General features: G+C 39.7%; 1 protein-coding gene across 11 annotated transcripts in view; it reads right to left on the bottom strand.

Annotated features, from left to right (window-relative positions):
* KIAA1549L (KIAA1549 like) overlaps positions 1–13,755 on the bottom strand; it is a 102,749-nt gene that overhangs the window by 34,637 nt on the left and 54,357 nt on the right. For all 11 annotated transcript variants that reach the window (XR_011903640.1, XR_011903639.1, XM_072336923.1 and 8 more), the window contains exons 12-13: positions 11,038–11,228; positions 7,917–8,044 (exon numbers count right to left, since the gene is read on the bottom strand). Coding sequence is in view for 9 of the 11 variants with exons in the window: in XM_072336923.1 (XP_072193024.1) it covers positions 7,917–8,044; positions 11,038–11,228 (319 nt within the window). In the remaining 2 variants the exon portion in view is untranslated. The remainder of the gene's footprint in view (positions 1–7,916; positions 8,045–11,037; positions 11,229–13,755) is intronic.

Genomic DNA, 13,755 nt, shown 5'->3' with positions numbered 1-13,755 from the left:
GGTTAAGCATCCACTTACAAAATGTGACTCTTTACAAACATTATCCGTGTATCCTACTTCACACTGAAAGCACCAAGAAGTGCAGCTGGTTGCACCCCAACGGTTCACAAGGACTTAGCATGCCAAGAGCCAGCTGTGATCGCCAGGCACCTTCAGAACATGGCTAGCTACCAATTCATGGCTTGTCCCCTCAGCCCTCATTTCAGGAGCAGAAGCCTGCATGTTTACCTAATCAAAGTTCCTCCTGTTCTTAAAAACATAAGACAGCTCTTTCTGGTATGGTGAATGAATGCAGAAGGCATGTGTCAGCCTTCTCATTTCTGAGTACATCTCCTGCATCCAGTATAGCATCATTTGCATTGAAATAATAATCAAGTGGAACTAGAAATTGGAAGCATGTTCCACCTTAGCTTAGCATTTGTTCACTAAATGGTATTTACAATGTAAAAGTATTTTTTCAATTGCCCTTTTTTCACTGAAGAGCAATAAAGAACCCGTGATCTGCAGTTACTGGCATGCTGCTACAGTCTAGATTGGCAGTGAACCATAAGCAAATGCCATGGGAATTTTAATACTTGCTCCTATCTGTCTCTTTCAGAGAGTAATCACAGCAAGCATTTGACAGGATTGAATCACAGCCACCCCATAACTTTAGCAAATCAGCCAAAGGAAGCTCACACAGAAGTGCAAGTCCATGAGCGCTTGCTCCTGCAGTGCACTCCTGCCAAGGTAAGTCCAGCCCCCTCAGTGCCTCAGCTAGGTGAGCTGGATGATCACAGGAAATTTTAGGAAAAGACCCAGGTGTTTTTGCTCCCTTGCTTATTATAATTAGCGCACTTGCTCATTATAATTAGCAATATGTAATGAGAGTAATGCTTTTAATTTCTTTTCTTAAACAGATGCATACAAGCTGTGGCTTCATTACTTCTCCAGCTCTTGCTTGTGCTGTGTGCATGCGGACATTGCAAGACTCAAAAAGTTCAGTGTAAAAAAGTGGAAAAAAACCACCTATTTAAGAGTAATTTACCTTCTTTGAAACATCTGGTGCTAGATATTTTGTGCCATATGATTCATCGAGATTGAATTACTCAATCTTTCTTTGACTGAAGTACAGTAAGAATTATCCCAAGTGATCATTTAGTCAGGTAGGTTGAGGAACTGCAATGAAGATCATAGGCTATCACATTAGCTATACACATTAGTATACAATATTTGCTAGATTAATGCTGTTTATGGCATTCTAGTCACACCTTTCAGAGCAACTCTAGACAGTTTCCAGAAGGCAATGCCAGCAGGTGGTGCTACCCACTCATACCACTGGTGCTCCAGTGGTGGAGGAGCAGCTGAGAAACTGGCTCTGCACCTTTGAAAAAGGCTGAATGCAGGATATTCTGCTGTTAATGTATTTGTTAACTTAAATAAGAAGAAACTGCTTATGTCACTCTAAGATTTCCGTACTTAGGATCCACAAGAATTCCTGTCTTACCTTTCTCTCCCTGTAGGCTGTTTGCCTTTCGCTTTCCAAAATCTTTACCTGCGGACTCGGTAAACTTATAGCGTATATATCTGCCTTTCTTTAGGTTTTTCAGTGAAGCCTTAAGATTTACTTTGTATAAAGCAAATGTGAACATCATGACCATTTGTACAACAAGCAAACAATTCTCTGAGTAATGGAGCGACTTAAAATAATAAGAAAACAGTATATTAAATGAAAATCTTAAGTCTGACAGAGAAAACTATGTCATGGATCTGAAAAGCTACCTCATTAGGAAAAAGTCTGCATTGGAGTATTTCAAACAGAAACCCAGGTCACTTCATGAAAATTACATTAGTAGCAGGGAAATTTCATTTTAGAGTAAATTTCTCTATTTGGGAAAAAAAGATAGAAACCCTAAATCATTCTACATGTCAACTGACTGTCTCCAGAATGAAAGCAACCAGAGTTTTTAGCAGTAAAGAAATGTTTGTTTCTGAAGGAGTTTATAAGACAAGCTTCCTAAAGTAGTCCTGAACTATTCCGGACTGAAGTTCTTCTCTATAAGATATTGCAGTATAACAGAGTACATTCTTGTGCACACACATACACCTCATTTTCCAATACATATCCAGCAGTCAGACAATACGATTCTAAACCTTTCATAAACAATATAAATACTAAAATTTCCAAGAAAAAAAAAAAGAAAAAAAAAAAAAGAAAAAGAAAAAAAAAGCAAATAATTTCTCCTGTATGTTAATTTCCTAATGCAAAAGGTCTGCTAAATGCCAGGCTGTGTGTTTTAGCTGTTGCAATCCCAGTATTTGGCAGGGATCCTGAAATGGGATTTACCTGAGCAGGTGTTTTGAGCATTCTGAACTGGCATTTGTAGCTCTTCTATGAAACAATAAACATAGGATGTCTACTCTTCCATTTGCTTGTTCAGCTTCTGTGCATCTATTTTGACCCTACAAACAGCAACAAGGATTTCTTTCTCTGTAGTTATGTTTTTTCACCTTCAACCAAATTTGTCCCACTTATTCAAATTTCAAATCCTTTTGTAGTGTGTTTCATAACATTTGTACAGAATCCATCAGACTCATTACTTGGCTGGCTTTTCTATAATACCATGATAAGCATGCTTAATAACTAAAATAATTATTTAATTAACAATGTTGATAACAATACAAATAAGTCAGATAGGGGAGGCATGAGCACTTAGATCAGAAGACTATTCTTCAACAAAGTAGTGCTCTCTGAACACTGCAGAAGCAATTTTCCATATGGAGAATAAAGCAATGCATTTGCTTTCTTCAGTGCTGGCATATAGTAAAAGAATATAACCACTGAGACTGCCACTGAGTGTGATGGCATGAGCATCTACGCACATCATTCCTTGGATGAAAAATGCTGTCAAATTCAACTAAGTGGCAAAGCAAAGCTCAATCCAGAGGGAAGGCAAACTTGAATTAAAAAATGTTCAATTGCACAGCCACCTGCCGATCCCAGTTCATTCAGAGGTCTGTTACAACAAGCACATTCATTAGCAGCACAGGAAAGCTATTTTTCTTTGCCCAAAATACAAGTGCAGAAAGCAGCAGGAAACAGTATTGGCTACATCTGAAGAAACAAAGGTTTTGTGTCACTAGTAGGATGCTACCAGGGTCGTAGTGTGCTCTGTAATCAAAACAAACAAAACAAAAGCCAGAGAAAGGAATGAAAAAAGTAAGTGGAAATGTGTCACACAACCCAAAATCTATGGGGATTTTTTAAAGAATCAATGCATGAGACTTCCAGGAGGCTCAAGAACAGCAACTGTTGCCAAAATGAGGAATTTCAGCTGTACAAGTGAATGTTGTTAATTCCTCCCCCTTCCCATGAACATCAAGAAATTATTCCAGAAAAGTCTAGTCGTTTATTGAGAGGAGATGAAGAGTTAGATTAAGATCCCAAACAACACTTGTGTAAATGGAGCAGATGCCTCACAATAAGGCAATGAAGGATGAAAAGAACAGACTATTCTATCTGCACAACAAATTATTCCTCACTCAGACTCAGATTTGTCAGTCTTTCAGAGGCAGAGACACTGTGAAAGGGAATCATTTCACTTCCAATTGGTGCATATGCTCTAGTGTAGTTGCCTTGGCTGCTCTCATTCTGAAAATAGAAAGACAAGAACCTTGAGAGAAGATAGATCCATCCCAATCAGCTGTGACCCTCTAGAGTCACCAGAGAGCTTGGTTACATTACATTAGAAAACAAACATTAAAGGTCCAAAAACTGGCAAGATGAAACCCTTTCCATCCAGCACAGGATGTTTCCTAGAATCTGTCAGATCCCCAAGGTATCCCTATGTCAAAGCAAGCTGCTACATCACTGCTACTGGATTCATTTGCTGTTAACATATTTCATTTCAATTTGAGCCACTGCAGACAACTGCTCAGAAATTCTGAAAAGCTGGCTCTGTCACTGAGCCACATCAGACAGCGTGAAAAATGTGGCCCACACTTCTGTAGAATAAAGGAAGCAGTGTATCATAGCTTGGTGCAGTTACATCCAAAAACTCCTTTGATTTTAGCTAAGTTAACAATACTGCCAAGTTTTTCTCCACACTACTTTGTTCCCACAGACACCTGATTTTCAGAGATCTCAATAAGATGAGCTACAAAGAATAGATGGGAAAAGAAATTAAAAATTATAACAGCTTCTGCCTGGCAAGAAGAAACTATGTAGTCTTACAAAAAGCTTCTGGTATCTTAAAAAAGGACTGAGACCTTTGACTGGACTACTTCTGAAAAGTCAGAACTATTTTTAAAGACAACGTCCAAATTGCTTGGAAGATGAGAAGTGCTCCAGGTGGCATTCCTTGAAGCAGGAATGGAAGGCTTCTTACACAATGAAGTCTGACTCCTCATGAATATTCATGCGATCTGTGCCTTTTTAGGCTGACATGCAAACCTGGACTCAGCTACATGACTACTCAACTCAAAAGGTACAGAGCCACGCGCTTCAGCAAGAACTGAAGGAAAACAGTATTCTTCCATCTCCTTCACATGCTTTTTCATTCCCTTTTTTTCCCCCCCAAAATCAACCAGGATTCACAACCACCCAAAGATGCCAAAGGCAAGGATGCAAGGTTGAGCACTCAAATGGCCTGTGTAACTTTTGCTGGGTTGATTTTGTGAGGATCTAGGGAATGGAAAGATTTTACTGTAGGCTGCTATAATTCTTTAAGCATATGTGGATTCAGCCATTGGCTGAATTTTAGGTCCTGATAAAATAGCAGCTGAAAGTGCTGACTTTCTGTTGTTCTCTTCCATGCTCCCTTTTGAGTATGTCTCAGAAAATGCCAAACTGACAGTAACACTGTTGACCAATTCATTCACTTCACAGTCCTTTATCAGGTGCAATTGAGCACTGTTTAAAACAGGTTTTCAGTCTAAATGCCCAAAGTAAAAGAAAGCACAAGCCATTATCTTTCAGACAGAAAACTTTCCATTAAAACATTAATACATGTTTTGCAATAAAAACAAAGAAAAAAAAATGCAATTACCTCACCAAAATGTATCACTACTGTAATATAAATAGGTAGTTTATTCTCATTTTCTTTAGAACTAAGGCTCAGCCAAGGAGTCCAGGTGCTTAAGACAAGCCTGTCAGCCTACAGTGGTTTCACATTGCTCCCTCTCAGCCCTGACACACTGCATTTGGAGTCAGTTTTGATAGAAACCATACAGAGTTTATGCATTGAGGTAACATCCAGTGCTGTCATTTTTCTGTGTAACTAAATGTCAGCAAGAAATAGAATCTAAAATTGGTCTGTAACTATGGCAACTAATGAGCCATTCTAACATGGAGTCCCCACATCAAACACGTGACCAAGAGATTCATTCCAGTTTTAAGATTCTACTTTTCAAAGGAGAAAATATTCGGCTTCTTTTGCTGACATGTGTATTAGAGGTGGCAGCGTACAACCAGGCTAAAGCAGGTTTAGACAAACAGCTAAGACAAAAACAGCTTCTTTCTTAAACTGGAAGGAAAAACAGCCAGAATATTCTACTGACGCTAATCACACTGGATATAGATATTTCCTTCCAAAAAGAACAACATGCCAGAGATGACAACAGCATTTGAAATTATAGTACTAGGGAACAAAGCACAGCTCAGTGACAAAAAGCAAAAGCTGCTTTGATTTTTGTTTTTTAATTCCCACTTCAATAGGCATTTGGTAAGACACAACTCAAAAGCCAAAAACACATCTGCACATGCATATGAGAATAAACGCGAGGTAAGGCCATTTCCTTTTCCATGACCTAATCTTCCTTCTTTGGAACACTACTAAAAGGGTTGTACTGGGGAATTCTCTTAAACCGTTAAGCTTCCAGCAAGAAAATGTCCATCTCAGGAAACCATGCTTATCCTTCTCCATACCTTCTCCTGGAAACCACAAAAAAAACCCAACCACAAAACCACCTAAGGGCACAGAAATGAAGTCCCTCTAGAAGTAGCTGGGGGCCCCCATCAGGAGAGCTCTGCACAAAAGGTGTTTCATGCACAGGTTCCTTCAAAGCCAGAATAACCACATGGCAACAGCTTGTTTCTCCCACTTTGCATATTAATACATGCTGCAATATTACTTTCTAAAGAGGTAAATCCTTCTCTTTCATTCTGCCACTGGAGTTCCAGATCTTGCTGTCAGCATGTGGTAGGAACAAATGGCAAGGATCCCCGGTATAAATGGAGTATGGATGGTTTCCCTTATGGTGCTAGAAATCATTTAGCTCCTTTGCTGCTCCAAACAAGGAAGACCTTAACCACACTAAAACAACATCATCATTCAGACCTTGTTTTACAGAAGAGAGAAGACAGAAGGTAAAATAATCAAGAAAGAAAGCAGTTATTAGTTAGCAGAAATTGAAAAGTACATAGTTATTGCCATCAAATAAGTTTGAAGCTAAAATGAAATGAAGATTTGAAATAAAGGATCGGGATTGCCACATAGGACATGGAAATGTTTCTCTAATAAACAAGTGTTAAGTTGTAGATAGAAATGTGCTACAGCCCAGAATGTTAGAGGTGTTAGTCACATTTTTAACAAGAGACTTCATGCTCTCACCAATTTTCTTGGAAGATTTTAAACCTAACAAAACTAAACATGTTGTTACAGGACTGGAGTACAGTCACGTGTCTATTAGAAAAAAAGCACTGCAAGTCACAGACACACTAACAAAAGAAAATGAACAACTTCTTTGTGTGAATTTGTAAACCTGTGTGAATCTCATTAAAGCTGATTGAAAAAGAGAATACTATATTTACATCAATTATACAGCTCCCACAAGATGCAGTGCTCTGTGATAGAGGTATAGAAAGAAAAGAGGTCACTTATAAAAAGCAGTATGATTTTCCTGCACAGAACAAAGGCCATCTCTGGTGCTGTGTATCTGCCACTATACTGCACTGTATTTCTGCTAAGGCAGCAAAGTATTTCTTTGCATGATGCTTCTGTACGATTAAGATGCAACGATGAATAGAGAGCATAACGTCACACCAGGACTGCCATTAGAGCACTCCACAGAGGCTGCTCAGGTGCCTTACTGGAGAAAGTAGACCTACACTAAGATTTTTTTCTTTACCTGAGTCCTCACTTTCACACATATGTTTTTAACAAAGAAGAATTAGAAATTTCTGTTGCTGACAGAACCTAATGAGGCCAAATCCAATTTAATTCCTTCCCTTTAAAGGGAAGTGATCAATTGGTTCAAGCACAGTGTTTTCTATTCACGTGGAAAATATAGCAATGGAAGCAAAGTTGTAACTCAGGAGAAATAAACAGAAAGACTGACAGAAGAGAAGCAAGGAAGAAAGGGGATTGGACCCAGCTCTCAGCAAACATTCCTGATACATCCTAAGTCACAAATCACCACCACCAACCAAGGGCTTGCAGAAAACATCCAGTGAAGCGTTCTAAGAGCATCAGGAAAAGCCAGCATTAAGTGCTAGCAACAAAAAGCTATGACGTGGAGAATTAGAGATGGGAAGTTAAAGCTCTGGACATCTCATACCTTTCAAATTCATTTCTACCCATTTAACTAATCATCATCAGAGAAGTAATGGAAATGAATGGCCTATACAGAAGAAAAAAGCCGTAAATCTAGTCCACCTACTAGGCAACACTGCATCCACATTAGTTTGCTGGTTTAAAGATAAATAAGAAAACAAAAGTAAACTTGCAAAGGCCCATGCATAAGAACAGCATACTGCTTCATGTGAAAGCAAGGAACAACCATAAGCAGCAAAGGGCGTGAAAACAGCTGCCCAAAAGATAACCTGCCTGAAGGACAGCTTAAGGTACAGGAAGATGGCTGTGACACATTCAGTGCGGCTGTGGGTACCACGATGGGGCAGCTGCAAGCAGCTTTCACCTGCAGCAAATGCTTCTCACCGTTTCTTTTCCTGCCTTCATCCTTTGTCACTTTCTGCGGTGCCACGACTTTCTGCGGGGAGCTCCGGCTGGAGCTGGGCTTTCCCGACTCGTTGCTGATGATGGAGCCATTCTGGCTCGGGGACCGGCTGCAAGTAACCATAGCAACAAGGGAGGCTGTAAGTTCTTCTTCACAAACCTCATTTCAAGGTTATTTCATCTGCACAGTTTGCACCACTGAGTTTTCAGGTCTGATTTTGTACCGAAACAGTACAGAATAAAAACGGCATGCACAAACACAGGGAAAACAGGAACAGACTGATGGCAGGAGAGCACTGCTCCTCAATTAGTTCAGGGCTGATAGACATCTTAAGCAACACTGAAAGCAGGCACTTCTCATGCACAACCCCCACAATGACAGAAGCAGCACTGCAGAGGACAGAACTCCCTGTTTTTAATTCTGTGTCTTTACACTGCTAAAACAAACAAGACTCTTGCTTTTATAAATACAGCTGAAATAATTACTTTGTTGTTTAGCCTGCATCGGCACACAGAATCACAGAATCATAGGGGTTGGAAAGGACCTCCAGAGATCATTGAGTCCAACCCCCTGCCAAAGCAGGTTCCCTAAACCAGGTTGCACAGGTAGGCATCCAGGAGGGTCTTGAATATCTCCAGAGGAGGAGACTCCACAGGAAAGCAAAACTATTTTCTCATCCACAATGCAAAATTCATTAATGTCCTTATCTCCTTTTTACCTATTTGCACTTAACACAGTTTAACCAGCACCATTATCTGCTGAAACTCTGAAGAAAACATTCTCTTTGTGCAGGCATTGCATCTCCGTACACTAAAACTGCCCCACACTGGCTGAGGAGGGAGGGCACAGCAGCTCCCATCAGCACTGGCTCTCAGCAAGGAGCAGCTCTCAGAACATGCAGTGTAACTCTGCCTTGGTGCTTTTGGGGATGGGCAGATGATTCAGTCTTAATGCACAAGTCAAGAAAAATAGGCCAGATTTGGTGTTACTCCAAATCGATGCATGATGTCAAATTGTTCCTAGAGGTGAAACTTGCAATCTATGGAGCTTGCATAGTTACACGTGCATCTATCTACACTCCAGATCGTTGTGGCTGGTGAAAGGATAATTTAAACAGGCTTAATCTAAGGAAAAAACAGTTACAATGACTTTGGTTTATGGAGAGAAATCCAACCAATTCTATTGCTGTCAAAATAACTTTAAATCCAGAAAATGGTATCAAAACGAAACCACCGTGAAGATCAACTCATTACTGCCATATTGAAACATTCATCTGCCTCTTCTTCTGACTGCCCTATCCATGTAAGTAAAGAACATTCACTGTAGTCAGAATGGGAAGTATGAGGAAATATTCCCTAGGGACTCTCTTTTGAGGATAGCCTGAGAGGAAAGATGTTTGACACCAGCTCTTCCCAGCTCCATGACTTTAGGGGAACTCAGCACGCACACTGCATCAGCTCAGCTTGGGGATTTTCTTGTGAAGTTCTACTGAGAATAAATATTCTTAAAAAGAATTTCACCCCCGTAGATCTCCCTGTCCCTGCTAATGAAGAGTCACAGTATATAAATTATTCCAGGGACAGACCAGTACCTGAAGAAAAGCTGATCTACTTGGGAACAAAGAAAAGAAACAAGTATAGATAGCTTGCACAATTGTTTCTGCTGCCAGTAAGCTAAATATTCCTCTTTTTAAAGCAATCATTGTACTTCTTATCTGTGAAGCTTCCTTCAGCGACAATACGAGAAGATATTCCGATCAGTTACCAGCCACTTCATGGCAGTTTGATTTAAATTGACCTTTCCAGACTGCAAAGTAACCAGGATGAAAGAGCAAATACATAAAGGTCAAGAAATATTTCTTCATCTTAAGGAATCATTAAGCTCCATCCCCAGACACAACTCAGGAATGAAAAGAGACTGCATTTCTACATGTTCTCACTTACTCAATCACCCTGAAGGAGATAAAAGTAACTCTGAACAATATTTTGCTAAGAAAGGCATACAGAAGTATCCCAGGTTCAGTTCGCATTTGTAACTTTCCCAGTTAATTCCTGATTCAAGATTGCTAATCTACATTTGCTTAAAAAATGGGCAGATTAAGTAGGGGGGGGGGATGTCTACACCCATTTGAAGGACTGAGGTCAAGTTCCTAATCACTTTTTTTTTTAAGACTATTATAGGACAGGTTTACTTGTGTGTGTGTGTTTCAAAATGGCTCTGGAGAGGCTGAAAAACATTTTAAAGAACATTTTCTGCAAAGGTTTATCTGTGATAGCACAGCACCAGGAACTGCAGCCAGTATAATTGTGATCCTTCATTCAGTTTCTCTGAGGATGATTCAGGGTAGACCTTACTTAAAAGATCCTAATGGGAAAGGCAGTGAAGAACAGATTCCTCAAGGAAGCTGTAATGATTCTACCATTGGAAGACTTCAAAGAAAGCTAAAGTTCAGGCAGAGGTATAAGTTGACTATATGGTGGAGTAAAGCAAGGGCTAGATAGTTTCCTGGAGGGAGAGCTTCTAATGTTTGATCAACCCTGAAGACTTAATTTGAAGAGACTGTAAACCTGCAAAACTTCACTTTAGAAACTGATGTCATCTAGTCTGTTCTTACATGCTCCAAAGTTTTGTCCTGCTATAAATACTTTGAACCCAGAGATCTTGCTTTCATGATGTAAATCCGTGGATATTTCATGTTTGCTCTTCAACTGATGGACTGATGCAGTCTGTCAGTAATGCTAAAGCAGCTTACAGTCACAGAAGTCTTGTCTTTTGCTTTAATTGAGGAATTACTGGTGTTCATGCTCCAGATTCAGTGTTTATTTTAGGTTTACCTCTTGCACAAGGCCAGCATGCACAAGACCAGCATGCACAAGACAGACATTTCCCATTTAACTCTTCTACTCACCTGTGGAGACTTCAGTTTATCTTTCATTTTGCAGCAAACTTGCACATCCAGTACAGACTAATGTTACACCAAGAATATGTCATGGAGGAATCATCTGCCACACATGGTGCTTGGGTACCAAACCTTTCAATTTTCCCTAAGCAATGGCAACACGTACCCCATTCACCCCTCAGCAAAAACACGCAACTCCATACCTTTTCCTTGTTTCATTGGATTGGGCTGTTTTAATGGTGCTTCCATCCTGAGTAATTTCTCTCTCCTGGGAGGCAGGGGCGTCTCTGACTGGAAGTGGAAGTACGACAGTCTCCTGAGTTACTGGTAAAACTTCATCTTCAGCTCCCTGCTGACCTAAATGTTGCTTGGCATAGTCAAAGCCTTGTACTGGCTGCAAAAACAAGTGGAAAAAATCATTTCCAGAACGCGTCATATCTTAAAACATAATTTCCACTTGAATATACAATTTTCCACTACCACTATACTTCTTTTAATCAAATACGCCAGAGATAAAAATGTGTGGACTGCACTACGAATGACCAACAAAGCAACATTTCTGATAAGATCTCCATTACACACAATTTAAACATGAGTAATTAGTATTAAACTTGGCTAACCTTCCTTCCCATGTCTTACCCCCAGAATTTCCTTTGACAGACAACGCAAAAGTAAATATAAACCAAAAGAAAATATAAAAAGGGGAGAAAATCAAGACCATATGGAAAATAAATAAAATGTTCTCCATGAAAAAAATCTTCTGTTTCCAAAGGAGGTGAGAGTAGGTGAGAGTAATTTATTCCAGATCAAGACAAAGCAAAAAAGGCACAAATGAAAGTTTCATGGGCAAGATTTTACCCCACTTCTCCCTCCACCCCCTCAAATTATTCTTCACAGAGTAGGGAAATCACATTCCCTCTGGCTTTCAAGTTGCCTACTGGGAAGGTTCCTATTGATTTTACTTGTTTCTCTTGCAAAGTGGCATTTGCAAGAGGCTTGCAGCCCTGGCAGCCAAGTGCTGTGTGCCCAGCCTGAAGCCATGGCTGTGCTTTCCCTGCTGCCTCTGCAAGCAGAAAGCAGAAATGACAACATGTTCAGGGCAAAGCAGCCACTGAAAGGTGGATTCTCCCAGCGGAGAAATTCAATAGTTCAAGCAAAACTTAACTTTCAAAAATGCATTTTCTATTGGGAAGAAAAGAACCACTCGGACAATCCTGGCCAACACTGGGAAAAACATGTAATACACAAAAATGTTCTTGCTGTATTTAACTGAGTTAATTTGTCTCAGAAATATGTATCCTACCTGAAGTAGAAAGATTATTTGTAGAATGCTAAGAAAAAAAACATCAAAAAACACTTCCAAAGATAGGTAAGGCTGATTTTAACCCTCAAATTACTTTGGGGAACTCATCAAAATTAGACATTTAAAACCAAGCGATCCCTCTCAGGTTCCTGTCCTGCTGCCACTGAGTATTTTCATTCCAGAAGAAAGTCAGACCAATAAGAAGTCTGCTGATTTGTGCACAGAAAAAGAATGAGCTCTAAAAAAAACCTTTTTCCCTCGTTCTGTGCCTTCCTGAATCTGGGCTATGCTAAAAATACAGATAAATTTCATAAGCAGTTTCAGTCTGAAAATGAAAAGCTGTGTTCTTCTTAAAAAAAAAGAAGAAACAATTTGTTGTATATGGGATTCTGTATTGTGTTCTCCATCTCCTGCTTAAACCAAGGCTGATGATCTCTAATGTGCTCAAGTACTTCAGAATTCATCTGATAAACAGCTCCAGTGTATGAAGGAGACACTAATTGGGCTAACTGTTGTCTGGGCAGCAGACGTCTCCATGCACTGGCATGACAGATCTTGCAGTGTATCAGAGGAAAACCAATTCACCATCGCTACCCCATGGCAAAACGTGATAGTACCACCCCTTACAGCCTTCTGCTTGCCCTCCTCTGATGGCAGAGGACCTTAAAAAGCAGCCACTAGCTACTCAGGGAAGAAAGGAATGAGAAAAGAAGTAGGAGCTGTGCAAAGACAATTAGGAAGAGCTACTGCACATCATCCTAAACAGTAATACTTTTAATGAACATAATGCTTTTCAGCCTTAATATCTATACTAACCATTTAGTCAAGACTATCACAGTTACTCTGCAAAAATGGGCAACAAAAAAGAAAAGATGATTAAATCAGATAGTTTTCCATGCTTAGCAAATAGCAGAAGACACAACTTTTAATTCATACCTTACTTTATAAAAAAAAAAGCAACAGAAGAGACAGAATATGAGAATTTTTACAGGACTCTACAGAGTCCCAGCTTGTATGTGCCAAAGGAACAAAATAAAGATTATTTTAATCTATATTCTACTTACCACCATGTCTGGCAACAAATTGCATTAAGGAAGAGCTGAAAAAGCCATCCTCATCAGCGGACATATTGCGTTAAATAAAATTTGATCTTGGAACCCTGCTCTGTGAAAGTCCACAGGAACAGATGGCTTTACCACCCCTGAAGGGAACTGGCAAGGCTGAATCACGATCAGGCAGTGCTAAGGCACAGAAAGCATAGGTGTCCAATATGGCCACAGTACTCAGAGAGACCGACGGAGGGGGATTTGAATATTGATTTTGAAATAAGACATGATTAGATGATTAAATTACATTGCCTGGAAAAGGGGAAAATGAACACGGAGAACTGTCACTGGGACATTTTTCCTCGTAGTGATTATGAAAGAGGCACTGATATTTAAGTAAAGGAAAGAACAAAAAAGGGAACGAAGAGAAGAAAGGATGGTTATTCCCTCCTTCTGCATACGTAACCACAAACACAGACAGTATCTCTGGTTTCTTTTTTCCATGCCCTTTACCAAATTTATAGTGTCTGTTTTCTCATGGCCTACACTACTTGTTTTCACTGGTGGATCTT

The sequence above is a fragment of the Excalfactoria chinensis genome, chromosome 5, assembly GCF_039878825.1.
Source record: "Excalfactoria chinensis isolate bCotChi1 chromosome 5, bCotChi1.hap2, whole genome shotgun sequence".
Taxonomy (NCBI): domain Eukaryota; kingdom Metazoa; phylum Chordata; class Aves; order Galliformes; family Phasianidae; genus Excalfactoria; species Excalfactoria chinensis.
Note: the sequence above shows the minus strand (reverse complement) of the source record. Positions and strands in the feature narration are given on the sequence as shown.